Source organism: Epinephelus lanceolatus, chromosome 10, assembly GCF_041903045.1.
Source record: "Epinephelus lanceolatus isolate andai-2023 chromosome 10, ASM4190304v1, whole genome shotgun sequence".
Lineage (NCBI taxonomy): Eukaryota > Metazoa > Chordata > Actinopteri > Perciformes > Serranidae > Epinephelus > Epinephelus lanceolatus.
Window position 1 is genome coordinate 31,383,558 of NC_135743.1, and position 20,384 is coordinate 31,403,941.

General features: G+C 39.9%; 1 protein-coding gene across 2 annotated transcripts; it reads right to left on the reverse strand.

Annotated features, from left to right (window-relative positions):
• Nucleotides 1-609: 609 nt before the first annotated feature.
• hpn (hepsin) lies at nt 610-20,335 on the reverse strand. Of its 2 annotated transcripts, none has more exons than XM_033641765.2 (13): nt 19,754-20,335; nt 18,253-18,433; nt 8,714-8,821; nt 8,515-8,556; nt 7,134-7,263; nt 6,935-7,054; nt 6,703-6,743; nt 5,500-5,665; nt 5,215-5,405; nt 3,152-3,247; nt 2,865-3,007; nt 2,433-2,597; nt 610-1,913 (listed from the first exon to the last, which is right to left on the reverse strand). In XM_033641765.2, exons 2-13 carry the CDS (start codon nt 18,287-18,289, stop codon nt 1,869-1,871), a joined length of 1,284 nt encoding a protein of 427 aa, XP_033497656.1. In that variant the 5' UTR covers nt 18,290-18,433; nt 19,754-20,335; the 3' UTR covers nt 610-1,868. The 2 variants fall into 2 exon arrangements, with proteins under 2 accessions (XP_033497656.1, XP_033497657.1); XM_033641766.2 differs by having other exon boundaries at nt 18,253-18,455.
• Between the last annotated feature and the right edge of the window lie 49 nt (nt 20,336-20,384).

Genomic DNA, 20,384 nt, shown 5'->3' on the forward strand with positions numbered 1-20,384 from the left:
TCAGAAGAGTGCTGTCATCTTTGTGCCGACGCATACCTTAAAGGTGATCTATGTAACATTCAGAGCGTTAATATAGCAGCAAGCAACTATTTGCTTTGTAAAGATAGAGCAGAGTAATGGCACCCTGAGCAGAAAATGTCGTCACGTTCCCCCTGTGTGTGACATGTTAATGCTTATGTGTATCCCACTGGCTAGTGCATCACCGCTGCTTTGCACTGTGCTCATATGGCTGTTACCAGTAATACCAGGATGTATTATGTAGCGCCCATCCACTGGTTCCCCGTGGCTGACACCGTTAGCTCTGTCAGTACCATAGCTGTTGTTTAGTGCTGTTTGTGGAGATACCACTGTTAGCTGCTGGCCAGCTCAGCCACCTCCATGCTGGGGACCATGTGCACTTAAATTAAACACTCTCAATTTTGTACAGCGCCCCTTTAAAATTTATAACTTGCAGACTGGGTCGAAACCCTTCTCTTTTACAGTCCAGTATAGTCTTGAGAGCTTTAATACAGTGACAAATGATTATATAAATATGTATAGCTGTCCCTTTGTGTCTAGACACAACGGTAATCTGAACCATACAAGTGAGCAAGTAACGATCCCAAACTTAGCATACTGCTGAAATAGTTTATTGTGGTTTATGTTAAATATGACTGTGGGAACAGAGGGGAAGTTTTAGTATATAATACTATACAGTGGTCATGGCTGAGTATAAACAGTCCTGCTAGTTAATAGGATGAGACATCATTAGCATTTCAAATTTGGTAATCAATACATGCTGCAGTAAAAGAAACATTTTCTGAGAACATGACTTGGGTTGTTATTGCACTCTTGGCTTTAAGATCTGTGGATCATGAAAACATCTGTACCATGTCTCAAATACACATCTACATAAACAAGACACTGACTAATATTTACAAGACATTGACAAAATACTGATTTCAATATATGCATCATCTTCACCAGTTCATGAGGGAATTTTAAGAAGACAGACCTTGCATGAATGATTATTTTTCAAACAACAGTCAGGCTACTGCATAAAAAAAAGACATAACATGTATCATACAAGTACGTTGTGAGAGTTTAATTATAAAATGAGATGCTTACCGTGTGACGTTTGATGTGCACTGTGATTTTACAAAATAAAGCTCACCAGGGAACGTTTCAGTTATCTATTAGCATCACTTATAAATTACTGACATTTTAGATCTCTACTTGTTTCTGTCTGTCCGCCCTCATCTTCAAGTTGCACAAAGTAAAAGTACTAAAAGAGTTGAGTTTGCATAAGATCTTTACTGATCATTATTACACTGCACTCACTGTGGCCTGCTGTGCTCACTGGCAGCAGGAAGTCCGTCACTGAAGAAAGTGACTCATGTAGAACATGATAAAACCTCTACATGAGGAAGTCTCTTATTGTTTGAATCCTTGTAATTACATTTAGGATTTTTAAGGGTACAGTTCACTCCAAAATCCAAAATACACATTTTTCCTCTTACCTGTAGCTTTGTATCAATCTGCTATCTTAAATCCAGTATCATTATTCTAATATTATTTGACTTTTGGCTTTTATCAGCAGTTAACTTCATAACAACAAAGTTAGTCAACTTCTGTGACTCTTTGCTCCGTCTGTCTATCTCTGCAGACATACAGAGTATCTATTAACATGGATGCAGTTGGTGGACATTTAACATGTGGAAAGTTCGAGAAGAAAAAAATCTAGGTAAGAAGGAGAATCTGGAAGCTGTGATATGAGGGCAACGTCACAACATTTCATTCCCTCGTCCAATAGTCCTTGTTGACATCGTCAGAGTCTTTTAATATTGTCTTCCAAGAGTAGAAAAAGTGGAAACATGGGAGCAGGAGCCTCATGTCCGGGCCATTTTGTGAAGCCCTGGTGAGCTCTGATAGTTCTGCAAGGGACACATGAGAGCAGAAATGAGTAAACACCCATCTGTTATGTCAAAAAAAAAAAAATACATAGATGTAGATGACTAAAACACCAATTTTGTATGCAACTCAAACATCCTTACTCTGAGCATTACCATTTGTGTATTTGGTCATGGTACAACACTTTATTGAGACATTTTGTTTCCTTAATCTGGCAATTACGTGTTTTGTGTGTGTGTGTATCAAGAAAAATTTGCTTTGCCTCTACTGATCATTCTGTTTTCAATGCTGTACATAAATATGTTGTGATGCGAAATGCTTTGACGTTTAAAAGACTACAGCTTAACACACCAAATGATATTTTTGTTCATGAGAATGAGGCCACATGTGTTTGCATATGAAAGTGTGGGAGTGTTGTTAGTAAGTGGTTTACAGATGGCCTTAATGCCAGCAAGTTATGGTTCTGTTCTGTAGTTTTTGGCAGTCAGTTCATTTAGTATTAGAAGCACAGGTATAATAGAATAAAGTGTCCAGTCACTCACCCTCATGGCCGTAGATATCCAGGGCAGAAATCGGGACACTCTGGTGTAGACGCCAGGTTTCTTGGCCATGGCACAGCCTATTCCCCAGCTCACCACTCCCACCAGACGATACCGCCTGGTCTTTGACAGGCAGTCTTCTACCACAAAAGGACCGCCGCTGTCTCCCTGAAACCACAGATGATTACAGCAGTTCACACACACATTATAACTACCCATTTCAGGCAAGCATGAACAGAAATTCAAGTAAATAGGAATGCAATAACATATCAGTCAACCCAGTATAGGCATTGGGCACACACAGGCATTCAGATTATATGCAGAAAAACAAGCATCAAATTAAATAAAGTTTCATATGAGAACATATTAGAGAATGCAGTTCACTTATTAAAAACCCAAACACACCAGAACGCATACACACAGGCACACTCTGACCTGGCAGGCATCAGTGCCTCCTTTCTCATAACCAGCACAGAACATGCTGGTGGTGATCTGATTGTCGTAGTAATCAGGAGCATTACAGACAGCATCGCTGATGATGGGGACGTTTGCTTCCTGGAGAACCTCTGCTTGAATACCTGCGAGTGAGAAATAACAAAAACATTAAAAACTTGGCACCAACTGCCAGACGGACCAATGGACGAACAAACCGAAAACATGATGCAAACAGTGTCATCCAACATCAAAAAACATTGTAAAGCTGTAGTGAAATGCCGACTCACCATAGTAATCTACGTTTCCCCAGCCTGTCACTGTTCCCATCTGTCCGTCTATCAGTCTTTGACCATATGCTGGCAGGCAAATAGGCTGGATATATTCTATACACAAGGACACAAGCATAGGTATTAAGATATTAGTAGACATGTGTACATAGTAATACTTCACCATCAAACACACAGTCATCCAAACCATTGCAACACCTGTCAGGACAGGGTCCCTAATCAGGGATTCAAACACTTAAATACTCTAAACATGTTAAGTAGCACTTAAGATTAATAAGTTCCAGTTTATTATATCCTTGCATTCAGTCTTCCCATGAAAGTTGGAGATTCAAATCATCATTTGAAGGCCCCTCAGTCAACTGAGATTGTTTAAGTTGAGCAGTTGTTTCTTTGTTGTTCACTTATCAGTGAGCTTTGCAGTGTACTTCGGGAGACGTTTTGGCCCCAAGATTTTGCTACACAGTAAGCGCTCTTGAGTTTTACGCTGCTCTTTGGTAGAGGCAACAGTGGACACGATGTAGTGGCCCAGAGGAGGAGAAACTTTGCACAGTAAGGCTCTGACATAACGTTATCTTGGTGAACGTGGTGAATTTACAGCTCACAGAAACATACTACCATACAGTCTCTTGCTTTTGTTTGATATCTAGTGTTGGTAAGAAGAAAAAAAAATCCTATCTGTCATTTGCGCGTTAGTTTACTACATTGCATGATTGCAGCTGTCACACTCAACATCCCGCTGAACCCCATTCAAACTCTCAAACTCTATATGGAATAAAAAAGAAACGAATCATCAAAAATACATATTGAACAACCAAATCTGATTCAACTGACATAATTCTGTATTGTGGACTGCCCTGGTCTTTGTAAATGGATGCCTGGAGTAGTCACTGGCCAAGAAACACCATTCATCAACACCATATACAGTAATAATGAACTGAAACTGTAGATTTTTGTCAGTTCAGTATATTTCTAGGTTCTTATTCCCATTTCTATGTAATATCTTTTCAATTATTATCATCTGTACACAGGATAAAAGAGATCAAGTCTCACTGAATCATGCTGTCGAAGTCAAGGGTTAATTAATGAACAAAACATGTATGAAACAGGTAACTTAAAGTAATAATACAGGAGATTAAAGCTATTAACCGCATGATTTTCTATTACTCTATAAACAAAACTGAAACAGTGCATTGTACAGAGAGCCATTTGACTTAGACTATCCTTTGCTTGTGTTATTTTCACTCCAGTGGACCTCATGTTGTGGTTGTAATTACAAAGGCCAAACACTAGATGTCAGACACGATACACTGAAACATTCCTTTTAGAGTTTCTTCTTCAAGTGTCTTCTGTTGCATAATAGGACACAATAACTTTAGCTAAAAACTGTTTTCAGTATGACTGTGAAACAAGTTTCACTTACCTTTCAGAAACTTGAGCCACTGTGTTCTTCCTCTATGTCTCTATCTCGTCATCATTTTGTTTTCTTTTTTGGACAGATGTAATGGTAATACAGTGTATCTGCACTGAGATATTTGTCATTTGTCTACAACCCGTTAAGTATGTTGATATAGTTTGATTTAGTTGCTGGACTGTTAAAAATGTGCAGAGCTGTGGCATACACTGTAACCTCTTTCTCTCTCAAACCAACAGTATAATGCCTGTGTAAATCACACTTATACTTCTCCTCATCCTCTGGCATGCATCAACACTGACAGTAACATAACTGACAGACGGACAACACTTTTATTAACAACTGCAACTGTCTCATCATCAACATGTGAATATTTAACTGGAGGAGTCTTTATAAGAAAGCATCAGACACAGGACATAGGGGTGGTTACATCCTGTTCAGTGCTGATATATAACTATGTTGAATAAAAGAACTTTTGTCCTGCTGACTCAAATCTTGGAAACAGGAAACCTAAACGAGGCGAATGACCATAATGACTAACTCTCTGTGTCCCCCTGGTCCTCTCTATGTCTTTGTCCTCATCTCTAATCACTGTCATTATTTAATCAAATAATCAGGTGATTATTTGTGTATGGCGTTGTGTGCGACCTACCGTTGAAAGTGAGGGGGTGGGTGAGGGCCAGAACAGCAATATCCCTGCTGTTGTCATCAATGCTAGCATCTACAAAGGGCAGGTAGCTGCTGTGGTAAACAATGGTGTTCACCTCCGCCACGTTGGCATTGACTGGTTTACTATAGATGGAGCCCAGCAGCACACGCCAGCGATTGACAGTTCGATACCGCCTAGCATGAAATAAAAAAAGAATAATCCAATTAGTCTACCACATGCTTAAAAACAAAACCTGATTTCTGTAAAAATCCAGGCTTGATTACTCACTCTCGAAAGCAGTGAGCTGCTGAGACAATCCAGCGGTTTGAGATGATGGCTCCTCCACACTGATGAACTCCATCATACTCTAATCTGACCTGCCAAGGCCAACTGCCCTGCCTGGCATCCACACCTCCAACTATGCGGTCTGCTGCGAAACTACGCCTGCCACAGTCTGCCAAGGAGACAGAAGAGAGAGTTTCCTGTCTTGGTAAACTGTAGGTGAAAGATTTAAACATATATAGAAACAGAGAAAGACAGGGTATGCAAGAATGAGAATGGGTGAGTGAAAGAACAGAAAACCAGTGCCATAAAAACCTAAAAAGACCAGATCAGACCAAAGATTCACGGTGAGACAAAACAGTTTACAAATGTTGCAGGGAAAAAGTTGCAGTGGCGTGAACGGACAGAAGCCATTTCTACCTGAAAAGCTGAAAGTTTGAACTGAAATACAGAGTCGCTGCTGTGGAGGCATTAAGCCGTCTTGTCTAGTTGCATTGGTGTAAACCACAGACAGTAAACTATATAGACTCACTGGTGTAAACTGGCAGGTTTTCAGAACGTTGCAGACAGGTGCATTGCTTGTGACAAGAAGCGTTGCAAGTTTCAACTTGTCTCGTTGCGAATCTTTGGTCTGAGCAGGGTTTAAAGGTGTACTATGCAAATCTGTCGGTCACTGATTGTAAACACACTCGCCAGTGAAAATTAAGACAATCCCAGATTCTCTCTGGTTTGGTGTTTCACCTTGCTATGTTTCTGGTTTTTCAACACTGTATGTCTTGGATGCCTGCTGCTTACAGTCTGGCACCTGGTCACTACCTTTTCATAAAGCCACAACCTCACCTGAGCACTGGGGGGATACACACCCATAAACATCCCGGAGACAGAAGAGAAGAGGAACATACAAAGGGCCCACACACTTCTAGCGGGTCATAAGTGATGACTGAGAGGGATTACCTCTGTATGAGTCTATACATTGTTTTTTTTTTTAGGAAAATCCTGCATAGTATATCTTCATTTGAATGTTAGTTAAGCAGAAAGATGGACAGAAACACTGACAGACACGCTGGCAGGCTGAAGAGTAAGAAACATATATAACAAGGTGTATGGCCCAGCATGTGTTGAAAGATGAGCGGTGGGTCTACGGTATCTGAATATAAAGTGTGCCAGTGTGTCAAACAGAAGGAGTGCAGATCTGAGCTTACATCTTACCTTGACACAACAGTGTGAGAACCTCCCTGCTCTCACAGTCACTGAAACAAAGACAGACAAAGTTAGTAACAGCCTGACAGAGGAAAAGAAACCATCCAAACAGCAGTGCTCTCTGTGTTAACCGAGTAGATGAGTGAAAGAAAAGGCAGCAAGACCAACAGAGAAGACAGTGTGGTTGAAGGTTAGACTGCTGTGAGACAGGTGCAGGATCAAACAGGCAGGTGTTTGTTACCATGGGAACAATGAGTCTTTGATTTTCTTGCTGTAGCTGAGCTCCTGCTGTCTGACACAGAAGAACTCTCCGCCATCTCCACTGGCCTCTGGCACAGATGTCACTGAGTAATTCACCACACTAAAACAAACACACACACCTCAGTCCTGTATCACACAATGCACAAAAACACCAAGATATAACTGTAAAAATATCTCACCTGATAAAGCCAACTTCTTCACAGCTTATGCTAGCTAGCAGCTCATTGGCTGGGGAGGAACACACCTGGCGCCACCTCTTGTGGGTCGAGTCAAATACCCGGAGACGCTGGTCAGCAGAATTTACCTGGACTGCAGGGAATGACATAGGGATACTTTTAAAACAAGCTGGATACAATACAATAGCATGCACTTCTGCTTATCTGTAATGTATATTTTCATTTTCTCACTGTGATGATGATTGATGTTATTTTTAATGAGCCCAGAGATATTTACCTGCTTCTATCCTGCTCCTGTTCAGCAACATGTGGCACACAAACATATCTTCCCCTTGCCTGTTTGTGCATTAAACCTCTGAGCTGAGTCTGTTTTGATTGGCAGCGAAGCTACTTTTGTTTTTAGCTACTGTAGAACCTTTTTAAAAATGTAATTGTCTTATATTTGTTTTTCACTCAGGTAACTACAGCATAGGGCTGCTCTGTTGTTGCAAAAAATGTTATCAAGATTATTTTGGTCAATATTGAGATCACAATTATTAATCACAATAACTCACTGAATCTGGAAAAATAATGCATTTATTGCACATTAAAAATGAACTTCTCTTTTTGGATTTTGTTGAACTTTAAATATAATTTGATTGAAAAAAAATTATATAAAAAAAGAGAGAAATAATATCAAAAATAGGCCTATACAAAAATAAACATACTGCAAGACTTGACTTGGAGACACCCTGAGCTGTTGGCAAAAGAGCTGTGGACTGCTCTTACTCTGAGCAGCATGCATGAATGAATTAGAAAACAATATATTGGAATATATTCCTAGCTTTTCCCCTGATGGTCGCTGAATTTGTTGCTAGTCTCTTTTTAGAAATAAAGTTACTGTGAGAAGAAAAGTTGCTAAATGTAGTAAGAAAGTAGGTAAGTTGGCAACAGTAAGCACACCGCTGTAAAGACAAGGCTGAGCTGGATTTATTACAAGACAAAAACAAATCAAATGCGGCATAGTAGTCGCTTCATCTTGATTATCTTATTATACCATAGGAATAATAATAAAACTTTGTTTTATAGCATTTTTCATGCAAAGTGCTTTACAAAAATTTCAATGTCTATGTTAAACTTAGTGTTTTATTTCTGCGAACAAACCAACAGGACCAAGCACATACTGTTTCCCCCTTGTGGAAATAAAAAAGATATGTAATTCAAGTTCAGGTAGCATTTTTCTTAATATAATAATCAGAAGTTACAGCTCCTCTGTAGACATTAAGACTACAAATGTGTCCCTGTGATATCTAATGTTAAGTATAGCTGTGCCTAAAATCTGGTAAAAGACTGGTAAATAGAAACCCATGAATGTGAAACCATCACCCTGTCCTCTTTGACTCACCATCATACAGTCCTGTGTCTTCCTCCATTGTGCAGTATGAAACTACAGAAGGGTGACAAAAACAGCAGTCACTAACAAATAATGAAAGACTGATCATCAGATTTTTGATCGTGAGCACTACACAATATAATCTACAAATCATATGTTCGGTGAAAATATGTGTATGTAAGTGTGTATGAGTAAAAGCATGTGGTCTGACCTACGGCCCAGACAGCTGCTCCAATGGCTCCCAAGGTCATCAGTGTCACACATACCCCAATCACACGGCAGGGGGTCAACACACAGGTCAGGGAGATTCCCCTGTTCCCTGCAGTCACACACACATATACATGAATGTACATACACTTATTTGACAGTATATATAAACAGAGACACAAACATGAACTGCCATATTATGCACATGCAGCAAACACAGGTGGCTGAAGAAGACTTAGGTGATGAAATCAAAACAACAAATAGTATAACAGTAAACTAAAGTTAACTGTGTTGCTGCTGACAAATATATGTACGTACAAATATTTGACAAAATAATACATGGCAGAAGTTGAGACTAGTATTTAATCTGGGCTCTTTTTTGGATAACTAAGCCACCCTACAACAAACATCAGCAAAATGACTGGTATCAGCTCACTGTCCCACGTGAAGGGGCATGCTGCACATTTCCTGGCACAGAATGAAAAGTACAAATGACACTGTTTCAATCAATAGTCTAAAGTCTAGCATTTCTCCACAAAGCAAGAACAAACTTTTAAACTAGGATATAGTGCCAAGTCTGCCCCGCGTGCACATACAATATGTGTGCGCACATGCATGCGGCTGTTGCTCTCAGCATGTCCCTCTCTGCCCCTGTTGCTGCTCTGAGCACAGTTTATCAATCTGACCCACAACTTAGAGTTAATACACATTTTCAGTGCAGACATATTATGAAATAAAAAAGCAAATATTATTGAATACACAAAGATCCTCTCTTCATGTGAGCTGTCAGCCTGCCAGGCACATATCTTATCATTAAACACAGCTCAACTCATTTCACTTCCCATTAACAACCATTTGCACAAACGGTCATCATCATCATCATCAGCAGCAGCAGCAGCAGCAGCAGCAGCGGCAGTTAGAGCAACAGTGCAGACAAAAGCAGGAGGCTAGGTTACATTTCTTGACACAGACACACACATCAATCTGTTGCTTTAATCTTTGTGACTCTTAATAAAAACTTCATGTGGCCACTAACCACCGTGCTATATTAATGGGAAAAAAAACCCAATAGGCCTTTTTCACAGAAGTCATTCTGCCTTGTCACAGATCGAGCTCATTATATTGATGAACATTCCACTTTAAAGGTCCTGCACACCCACACAGATGTTTGTCAATAATTATGGCTTATTACACTTCTGCTTATCAAATTAAAACAAATCTAATCAAATCAAACTACACTTTATTAATATAGTATCTTCCATACAATCATGCAGCCCAAAGTGTATGTGCTGTATTCAAAAGATTTTAACCACTTTATCTTGCCATCAGACAGCCCTTTCAAAAAGAGAATTGTAAGTGAATATCTTGACATTACAACAATAAGTGATAAAATATTTAAAATAAATAACATTTAAAAGAACAAATTCTTACAAATAAAAGTAGAAAATGCCAAGGACAAGATTTAAAAACAGGGGCAATAAATGTACCATTATGTTAAAGCCACGCTAAAAGCATGTCTTAAGGTTTCTTTTGAAGATGCTCAAGTAGACTTGAGCAGCAGTGGCTAAACACTGATTCCCCATGAATTTTTGTTGAAATCCTAGGGACAACCAGCATGCTAGCAGTAGAGGAACTGAGAGACCTACTAGGCAGGCACATATCTAAGAAACATGTCTGAGAGATAAGCTGGTGCCAGGCCATTTGGTGATTTCAAAACTACCGAAAACTAATCTTAAAATCAATTCTTAATCTGATAGGCAGCCAATGCAGTGACTCAAGAATAGGAGTTATATGTGTTCTCTGTCTCAGCTCTTTTGGGTAGACCAAAAAAGGCAGCATTACAATAGTCAAGCCTAGAGGTAACAAAGGTAACAATGCGTACGTTTTTCCGTGACAGCCTGAGAAATAACATATCTAATGTGCGATTCAAAGCTGAGGTCAGAGTGCAAGATAACCCCAAGGTTTAGACCTGCTCCGTGGTATGGAGAGCTAATGACTGAAGGTGTAGAGACAGTTGTTCTCTCTGGGCTTTTGCTCCAAATATTATGATATCAGTCTTGTCTTCATTCAGGAAGTTAACTGACATCCATACATTTATGTTGGCTGCTGAAGCTGGGTAAAGCTATTAGATTTATGTGTCATCACCAGTAAGTACGTTTTTTTAGCCTAACAGGTGCAACTTACAGGAGACTTTACCTTTTTTCACAGCAGACATTTTGACTTGTCAGGAATAACAAAGGTGTTGCTAATAACATGGCTGCATTAAATACTGTATAAGTATTCAAGTAAGCCATCACAGTGTGACGGTAAGCAAGCATGCACAACACCAGGCCCCTGAGCTATGGAAGCTGAAGGAAAAAAATATGGTGTCCCTGCTGAAAGGACAAACGTAACCTTAGGTTATGTACATTAATATTAGCTATTGACTGTAAAGTCTGTGTTTGATATTTTTGTTATAAAAGAGCAGGAAAACTGAGCTGCTATGGAAGTAAGTGGACTTTATGTTTATTACACTGCATGAGACACTCAGGAGTGTAATAGTAATACTTTCCATCAACGTGCCAGGAAACAACTGGAGATACTGTAAGTATATGAGTCTTCCTTTCTAATCAAAGAAAACACTCTACATGCCAAGTTTCCTTCCTGCCAAGGCCTACCTCCGACATGCTCTCAATCTTATTTTCTTTAAAAACAGTTGAAGGAAAGAAATCATATGTAAATGTACAAAGGAAAGTTGTTTTGTGCTCCTGGACAGTTTTTCAGGATAGTACCCACATCAGTTAGTGAAGAGGTATTTTTAATTTCCTCTTTAAAGGGGGCACAGCAATGCTGGGCTTGGTCAACATTTAACAAGTCATGCATGTGAGTCTTTAGGTTAATTTGTTAACACACGCAAACACACACTCCACTAATTGCTTGAGAGAGCCCACTTGCAACCTCTGGGAGTTGACTGCCACAACCCAGCACATCTCAGCTACTTGCCTTATACTCTACCAATAGCTACAGTCAGACATAAACACAGCCTCTGATTGGATCAACAAAGGCATCATGGACAGCAACAATAACTGTGTTCGACACAAAAAAACGGATTAATAATCACAGAGGACATTCAGTATCGGATTTAACTTTATGGACATATTTTACAAAGACACCGCAGTTCAAAGATGAATTACAAAGCTTCTGAAAGGGATGTAATCACTGAAACGGCACAACAGTTAGCAATAGCTTCTGGGCTAAAAAAAGTCTCTCTTGCATGCAGCCTTCCAGAGATATTTAATGTTATAAGGTTATGTCGTGGATGACATTGTTAACTTCAGAGTTAATTTCTAAAGTGTCTAAAGTGTGTTCTCATCAGTCCTGCTCAACAACACTCAGTGGTGAGACAGACTTGTACATGAAGCTCAGGTGGAAAAGCTCCACTTCAGTGATAACGTACTCAGTTTATTTTCAGATAATGTTTCAACTTATGTGACATTTATTTTTCATTGCGTGATCAGACAACTGCATGAGGCGTTCCACCTGCCAGAAGACAGAGTTTACGTACCATGTGCAAGCGTTAATGTTGAGCACTGGCAACTCTTGTATTTCATGTCATTGTTTTTTCTTCAAAATTATGCAGTTAGTTACTGGTTAATGGGTTAAGGGCTGTCAAAAGCATAATTACCTGAAACTGATATCCCTATGAGGCACTAACAGTTATCAACTCAAAGTTAGTTTTCTTTGTTTATGTGTAGACTCCTGAGTCTTGTGTCCCAAGCTGTGAAAGTAAACAACTACAGGAATGACAAGGAACCAGTGTTGTAGAGGACCACATACACTGTTTGGTCCCACTGTTGCCGAATTTCTATGTTGTTATCAAGAAACAGGATAGCTGTGTAGACCTACTAATCCACTGACCCTAACCTCCTTCTAAGCTATCTCCTCACATCTGCTCCCTCTCTCTACACTGCAACCTCCCCCTGGCCAACTCTACCTGCACCTTGTCTGCATCTGCCTCTGTACCCATCTCTCTTCTTCCTCTTCCCCCCTCTTTGTGCCTCCTGTCTGCTCCTCCTCCTCTTCGGTACCTGTCCTCCTTTCCCCCTTACTTCCTCAGACTTGCAAACATTCAGTCAGCATGATAATGATGTTATTGTTTCTTGGATTGAAAAAAAAATGTGATTTATAACTGACCCAAAGGTCAGAGAGCGACAAGGAGAACTGAAGCAGAAAAATGTGAGCGAGAAAAAGGAGTGAAGACAATGAGTATCTGATAAATGCCAATGGACATGTTATCTGAGGGACATCCCAGGCTCCTGTTCATTCTTTCAGATTGTGTTTTCCAGGAAATACCCCAACATTTCCTCAAGTCCAGCACATACACACCTACACTAGTGCTGCCCACCACCCTTGTTCACAGACTCTGTTCTTCTTCTTTCTTTCCTGATCTCTTCCCCCTAACACAGCACTCTTCCCAATTAAATTGCAGGGCAGAACAAGCACTCTATTGTGTCCACCTCTACCTGAGACCACCCTCTACCGTGTGTATGCGTGTCTGCATGTGTGTGTCATGAGTCAGGGTTCTTCTGAAATCACTCTGGTATTATGTGAAGGTGAGTACTGCAATAGTAAAAGTTGGTAGACAGTTGTGAGTGCAGTTCACTGAATGTTGTCAAATAAGCTGTATTATAATAACATGAATACTGTAGAGCTTTCGCATTATGTTTTAAGATTAAAACAGGGTTCACCAATGCAAGTCAGAATTGTGAAACTGGATTGGACAGTGAGTGTGTTATTGTATTTTATACAACAGTTAGTTCTGACCGAGTAATTTGATTGGACGAGAGGCATTCCATGAGTGCTGATATAAAGTACATCACTTGGACATGTAACAGTAAAATCACTCCGCTCACAGGTGTTATAAATATAAATACAATTGTTAATTAACCAACTGTCACACCCGCTACATTGACGCAAACTGACACTATAGCATTACACCAAGAAGGTGGATATTATTATTACTGATGCGGATGAGATAGAGTAGAAGCTGAATTCGGCTGTGCCAACATCCAGGTTTGCCAACGTTTCATCAGCCCAACTGGACAAAGTTACGGCCTGCGGCCTCGTGCCTATGACCGAATCACAGACATGACGATATACAGTACAACATCACTCCATTGCTGAAGTAAGTATTGATGGAATGTTATACTAGTTAGTTGATGGCAACATTACTCTATCTACAATAGAGCTGCTGTGATAAATTAATAAATCAATGAGTTGTCAACTATTAGATTAATTGCTAACTAATATGATAATTGATTCCAGCTTCGTGATTGTGAATATTTTCTGGTTTTCTGTACATCTCTCTGACAGTAAACTGAATGTCTTTGAGTTGTGGACAAAACAATACATTGGAGGACATCATCTTTGGCTTTTGGAAACACAAATAGTCATGTTTTCTTACAGCCTATTCATTTAAAAACCAATAGCAATTTGACAACTTGACCAAAAGATGTGATCAACTGAGAAACACTTATACTTTCTTCAAAATTGTAAACAACAAACTTACTTATGCTCAATTTATGCACAGTAAAATATGCATTTTCAACAGATGGTATATAATACGGTACACAATACATCACTGTTTTTGTTGTCCACCAGGAATATTTCACAACCTGTGGTGAACATTTAGGGCTTCCACAGCGTGACTGGGTAGTCTGTTGTTATGGTTTGTTGCTAAGGTGGTAAATAATGTTGGCACGAGAGGTACGAATTAGTCATCACGTTCTGTTTCTGGTCCATCCACACAAACACACTGTATATACATACATTTTATTCTGGGTTATTTCTGTCCTCAACCATGAGTCACATGACCAGACAGAAACAGTAGGATGGAAAAGGTTCACTGTGTCATGACTCACTCACTGGGATGTTGGGAGGGATACCCTTAACTTTGCACGCATCACGCCCTCCCCCTCTAGCAACACACTGTTGGGTGAAGCAAAGCAGCTGTGTACCAGATGAGATATGTGGACACTTCCTCCCCTCACCAACATTGAGAGAAAAAATGCACAAAATGCACAGACAACACATTCCACATTACGCAAAACAATCCCTTTGTTGGATAAATCAGCCAAGTTTTCTACTAAATGATAAGTTAATCTGTAATTTAAGATACAAAAGAAATAACACATCATATGGTATTTTTCTCATATGAAAGCTTTTTAGTTTCAGAAGTTTCAAAAATGCTACTGACAAATTGTAACTGTTTGTCTTTGAAAAACTTATAAACAGAAAAGGGTTTCTCAGAAGTCATGGCTAGAAGCAGTAGAAGTCTATTTCCCTGTGGTGAACCCTCTGGCACTCTTCTTTTTCAGTGTTGGTCATATAGGTTTATCAGACAAATCAATCCAAACTCAAGGTCTGTAAAACCGAATCACAATGTTTGTTTACAGTAACTTCTGGGTAAAAACGTTCTGTGTCACGTAGATAAATCGAAACAGCACTGACTAAACACTGCCTCAGGTGGTCCATTTTTGGCCACCTACAAAAAGGCCCACCTGAAAAAACCAACATCAGTTAAGGGTATGTGCTACATTTTAAAGATTTTCACCGCTTTACCTTACCATCAGACAGCCCTTTCCCACAGAGAACTGACGCCATTCTCTCTCAGCCACCAAACTCCAATGACAAAAGCAGTAATTTTTCTTCGCAAAGCACAGGAGTTGGAGTTGGGGTGGTGCATTGGTACAGTGGTTAACATTGCTGTCTCACATCAAGAGGGTTCCTGGTTCTAACCTGGGGAGGGGGATTCGAACCCTGGGGTGGGGGAGCTCCTCCGTGTGAAGCTTGTTCTCCCCATTTCAGGGTGGGTTTTCTCTGGGTACTCTAGCATCCTCCCACAGTCCAAAGACATGCAGGTTGATTGGTGACTCTAAATTGGCTGTGAATGTGAACAGTTGTCTGTCTCTATGTGTCAGCCCTGTGATAGTCTGGTGACCTGTCCAGGGTGTACCCCACCTCCCACCCAGTGTCTGCTGGGATAGGCTCCAGCCCCCTCGCAACCCCCTAAAAGGATAAGCGGACACAGAAAATGAATTAACAAATGAAGTTGCTGGTCTACCTGGTCAACTTGGTCTACCTCGATTGGTTAGTTTGTAGGGTACAGCGGCGAAAATAACAATATAGCATTCACTTAAACTGATATTTCTTTTTTGGGGGTGGCTAAAATTTGGTTTATCAAAGACACTAGCAAAGCAGCACAGTACATAAAATTAGCACAGCAGAAACCTCAGATAGGTAAGACCACCATGTTTTACTATATATCTTACAGTTATGGCTGAAATTGACTAAAGAAGTAAACGCAGTAAAAGTCTGCTGATTTCACATATCGCCACAATTAAATTAATGACCGGTTGTCTATCCAGGAGTAATTGTTGTTGATTGTTGTTGACGCCATGATGATTTTAAGCTTTTTTTCACAGTTTGCCCTGTTGTCATGAAGATGGGTCTGACATGCAAGCAAGTAACTGCTTTAATTTCATTAATATCACTTTTATGGCCTCTTGTTTGTGCTAAAAATTTGTCATGAAAGTTAATTTTTGACCTTGAAAACAGAAGCCGATGTGCATGTACCATGTTTTGTTGTTTTACATATTAGGTTTATGTCTATCAGGTCTCTTGACCCACTCCACACCTCACTGCATAGTCAGCATCTGGTGAATGATCCTTTGTCCTCTTAAAGGCACTGACATTTGGACTGTAGGAAATTAGTGTCAAACCAGGACAATCAGATTTTCAGACTTTGAATACGAAAAGGAGTTAAAAGGACTTCAAACTGAATACTCAAGAATCTTTCCTTCCTGAGTAGACTGATGTGAATCTCAATGTGGTAAGAGTGGTGTAAAGCAAAGATAACAGTATAAAAGCAGAGGAAAACCTCGCACACACAGAGATGAAGACAAAACAGCAGCTCTGACTCATACTTGTAGTGGTTGTCATGGCAGAAAAGTAAAAATAAACACAACCATACTGTGCCGTAAATATTAGTTAGATTAGAAATACACCCTGCCCTGTGTGATGGGACTGTTTATGTGTGATCATGCATATCCGTCTCTGTACGTGCTCACATGTGTGTCACGCTTAAGGTAAACACAGCTTGTTTCTGAAAACAGATGATGTCCCACCTAATCTGAGCACAGACTCACACAAAATAAGCCACACCATATGTGCCCCTCCTTGGCGAGACTGTGTTTCTCTTGTAATTACACACACCAAGACGCCGCCTAATTCATTGCATCTGGGTGAACTCCCTTCAGTCAGAAACTACAAAACCAAACGTTAAGCTGAACATGTACAGACACAGAGCGTAAGTTACAGCACAGCAAGGACACCAAGAAAACCTGTTAATGACAACAGCAGAAGACAAAGAGATGATGTCAGTCTTCAACTAAAACTTGATGGGAGACTACTGGCTTCATCGTACTGGCACTCAACTTGTCCCAACGTAAGGTAGGTGTGCTGTTGTCTGGCGGGGTTATGGGTAAAAACATATAAAAGGTGAATTTATTGTCTCTATAAAGTGGCCAGCATTTGAGTTACACAGTTCACACTGACAGGAGTGCTTTCTAGCAACAGTAAAATAGAGCAAGTAATCTTATCTTTACTTCCATAACAGCATCATATAATAATTCGCAGTAAAGTCATTAGGAGCCATAAGGCTGCATATCTGTCCAACACCTCCAACACAGCATTATAGCTCATGCAACGTAACAGGACAGATGTGGATTCTCTGGTTTCCTTTTAAATGTGGTGTTTACTAATGGCGATGTGTTTGCTGGAGGTAGGAGAGCTTCATATTGACAGCAGCGTTGGTACAGTGAGTTTGTTTATGACTGCCAGCAAGGGCATAGGTTTCATTTCAACATTTTTGGGGGGACACAGGGTCTTCAGGCAGAAAAAAACTGAGCATCAGAGACTTAATTTCCTGCATTCTGTTAAATGTAATGCATCGATTTGAGCCTTTTCTGCATCAATTTATGGTGTAAATGTCTTCAAATTTGTCAAACTAGAAGTCCTCTGCTGCTGTCATGTGGGGGTGAGGGGCAAATGCAAATGTTCTAAATGTTGTGAATATTAAGTGAGATGTGACCCCCTCCCCCTCTGAATCTATTTGCTGCAAGTACATGTAATTTGGTTAAAGCACAGTCCCAGTTATCAACATTGTGTAACTGGGTTGGAAATCTTATTGGATGAAACAAATATGTTAACCAATCCACTCATATGTTTTCCAAGCTGAAAGACAAACTTCAAAAATACAGCCAGAGATCATCGGAGAGAGACAGCCAGTCAGCTCTGAACAAACCAGTTAATGGTTAACTGTCAAGTGGACTGATGTCTGGTCCCAAATACAGAAAACAGGCAACATGAGCTGCAGCATGACCAGCACAGCATTTTAATCTGTGTGTGTGTGTGTGTGTGTGTGTACATGTGTGTGTGTGTGTGTGTAGAAGAGGGGTGAAGAATGAGCACAAGAACAACAGTGTATGTAACATGTGCACTCACCCATCTTCCCCTCTGTCACAACTTTCTCAGCATACATCTGGATACAGTAGGAAGCAGACAGCAACAATAGAGAACGATGTATCTCTTTCCTTCCTTCCTTCCTTCCTTCCTTTCTTCCCTTCCTCCTAGTCTCCTTGACTCCTCAGGGCAGGTGGTCTGAGCCCTTGGCAGTCACTTTTGCCTGGTAATATAATATTGAGGATCTTAAGTGAAAAACAAACACAATATTGGAGGTAAAATGTACATTTGTTTCAATAAACATCTGTCAAAAAGCTAACCAGATAGGGGTGGGGGGGTGGGGGGGGGGGGGGGGGGGGAGAGAGATCACAATATTTTGCATGAGGATACTGTATCAATACACGGACATCAAGTACTAATTTCTAGTTACAAAAAGTATTAATATTGCAAATGCAAACCAAGCTTTTGAAGTGAGATGAACAGACTGAAAACCTAATGCTATTTGATAAAAATATGTTGATAAAATTTTCCTTTGCAGACAATTTGCATTTAAAAAAAGATAATATATTGCAATATATCGCAATATATGGTATCGCAATACTCGATACTGCGATAATATTGTATCGTGACTTGAGTATCATGAGAGTATCATATCCATATTGTGGGGCCTCTGGTGATTCATATCCCTGAGTTAGACAGACTTATAAAATATAAAGCTTGAAAAGTTATTAAGTTTAGGTCTGCTACATACTATAACACTAATTCATAATACTACACATACTCACTATAACAAATAATATTGCTTAAATTTTTGATCGATATGCTCTGAAGTACAAACAGGTTACATCACAGGTTTGTTTCAAAGCAGTTGTTTTCGCTTTGTGTTTCGTTAATTCACACACACACACACACAGACACACACACACACACAAAGACCCACCCATCCAGATCACCACATCTACTAACAAGCTCTCATAGTGTAATGTAATATTTCTGAGATAAAGAAACTTACAGTGAAAACACAATTGTATTAAGTCTATGTAATAAATTATTTTTGTAGTAACAGTATTCACTGTCCTCCAAACAGGAGGTCACAGACATACATGTATGACACCACTGGGAGCAAATGGTCACAGAGGCATTATTATAGGGAGTTAAAGTGTATCTATAAAAGCTATATAAAACTTTAACTCCTATTGTATATCAATAAGCAGTGCAATTTACAGGCAACAATATTTTAAACGCCTGTAAAATCAATATAAGTTAGACTGCAGAGGTCTTAAGATGGAGATGGTTGAACAGGCTTAACAGATTAATGAGCATTAAAAAGGTTCAGCACGATAAACTGTAATGGTGACGTAAATAAAATTATATAAACTGGCTACTTTATATTTAATTTCAAACAGCTACTAAAAACCTAGTGTTCATAGCCTAGAGCCAGGTAAACTTTAAACATTTAATGGTACTAAATTAAGCAGCTAGCTCGCTAACAGTGTCTTTTCAGAGTCAGCATGAAACTACAGGACTGAAACAAGTGACTCACCTGTCTTTTCTTGCAGCAGGTGGATTACTGGCCTCCGTTAGTGACAAATATCTTTCTTTAGTCCGCTTTAAAGAATAATAAAAGGCCCAAAAACACTTCAGCCTCGAAGACAGGCGACAATACTCTTTAAACGCCAGCACAGATAAATCCCAGTTTGCAGTAAATCCTTTTTGCTCTCTTCACAGGTTACTGACCCCAGAGAAAGAAGAAGGGGAAAAAAAGAGCAGCAAAGTTTCCAGCGACTGTTTCTATCAGCCAAAACCACCGACGCCCGCTTCTAACAGAAAAGAGAGAAACATTTGGAAGACTGGACTAATTGAGACAAAGTGTAGTGAAAGTTTATCCCAACTTTTGTCGGTTAGTGTGGTGGTCCTGTGTGCGGTCAGCTGCGCAGACGAGAGGGGCGCGAGTGACGTCAGCTTACGTTACTGAGTGGACAAACAGGGCGCGAGAGCTCTCAGGCTGTCTGAGCATGCAGACCTGCTGCAGGTGTACACACTGTCCTATACTGTGTTAGTAGTTATATTCATATACAACTCAACAGGGACTTTACTGATTTGCTGTTTTGGTTTTTACTTTTAGCAAGTGTGAGTCATCATCATGTCTCTGTTGGTACAACTGAGCCAGTAAA

Coding starts and splice junctions, on each gene's coding strand:
- hpn (XM_033641765.2), bottom strand. CDS start 18,289: ATGTATGCTGAGAAAGTTGTGACAGAGGGGAAGATGG. Junction 8,557..8,713: donor AGCAGCTGTCTGGGCCGTAG/GTCAGACCACAT, acceptor ACCCTTCTGTAG/TTTCATACTGCACAATGGAG. Junction 3,248..5,214: donor CCACCCCCTCACTTTCAACG/GTAGGTCGCACA, acceptor CCTTGTGTATAG/AATATATCCAGCCTATTTGC.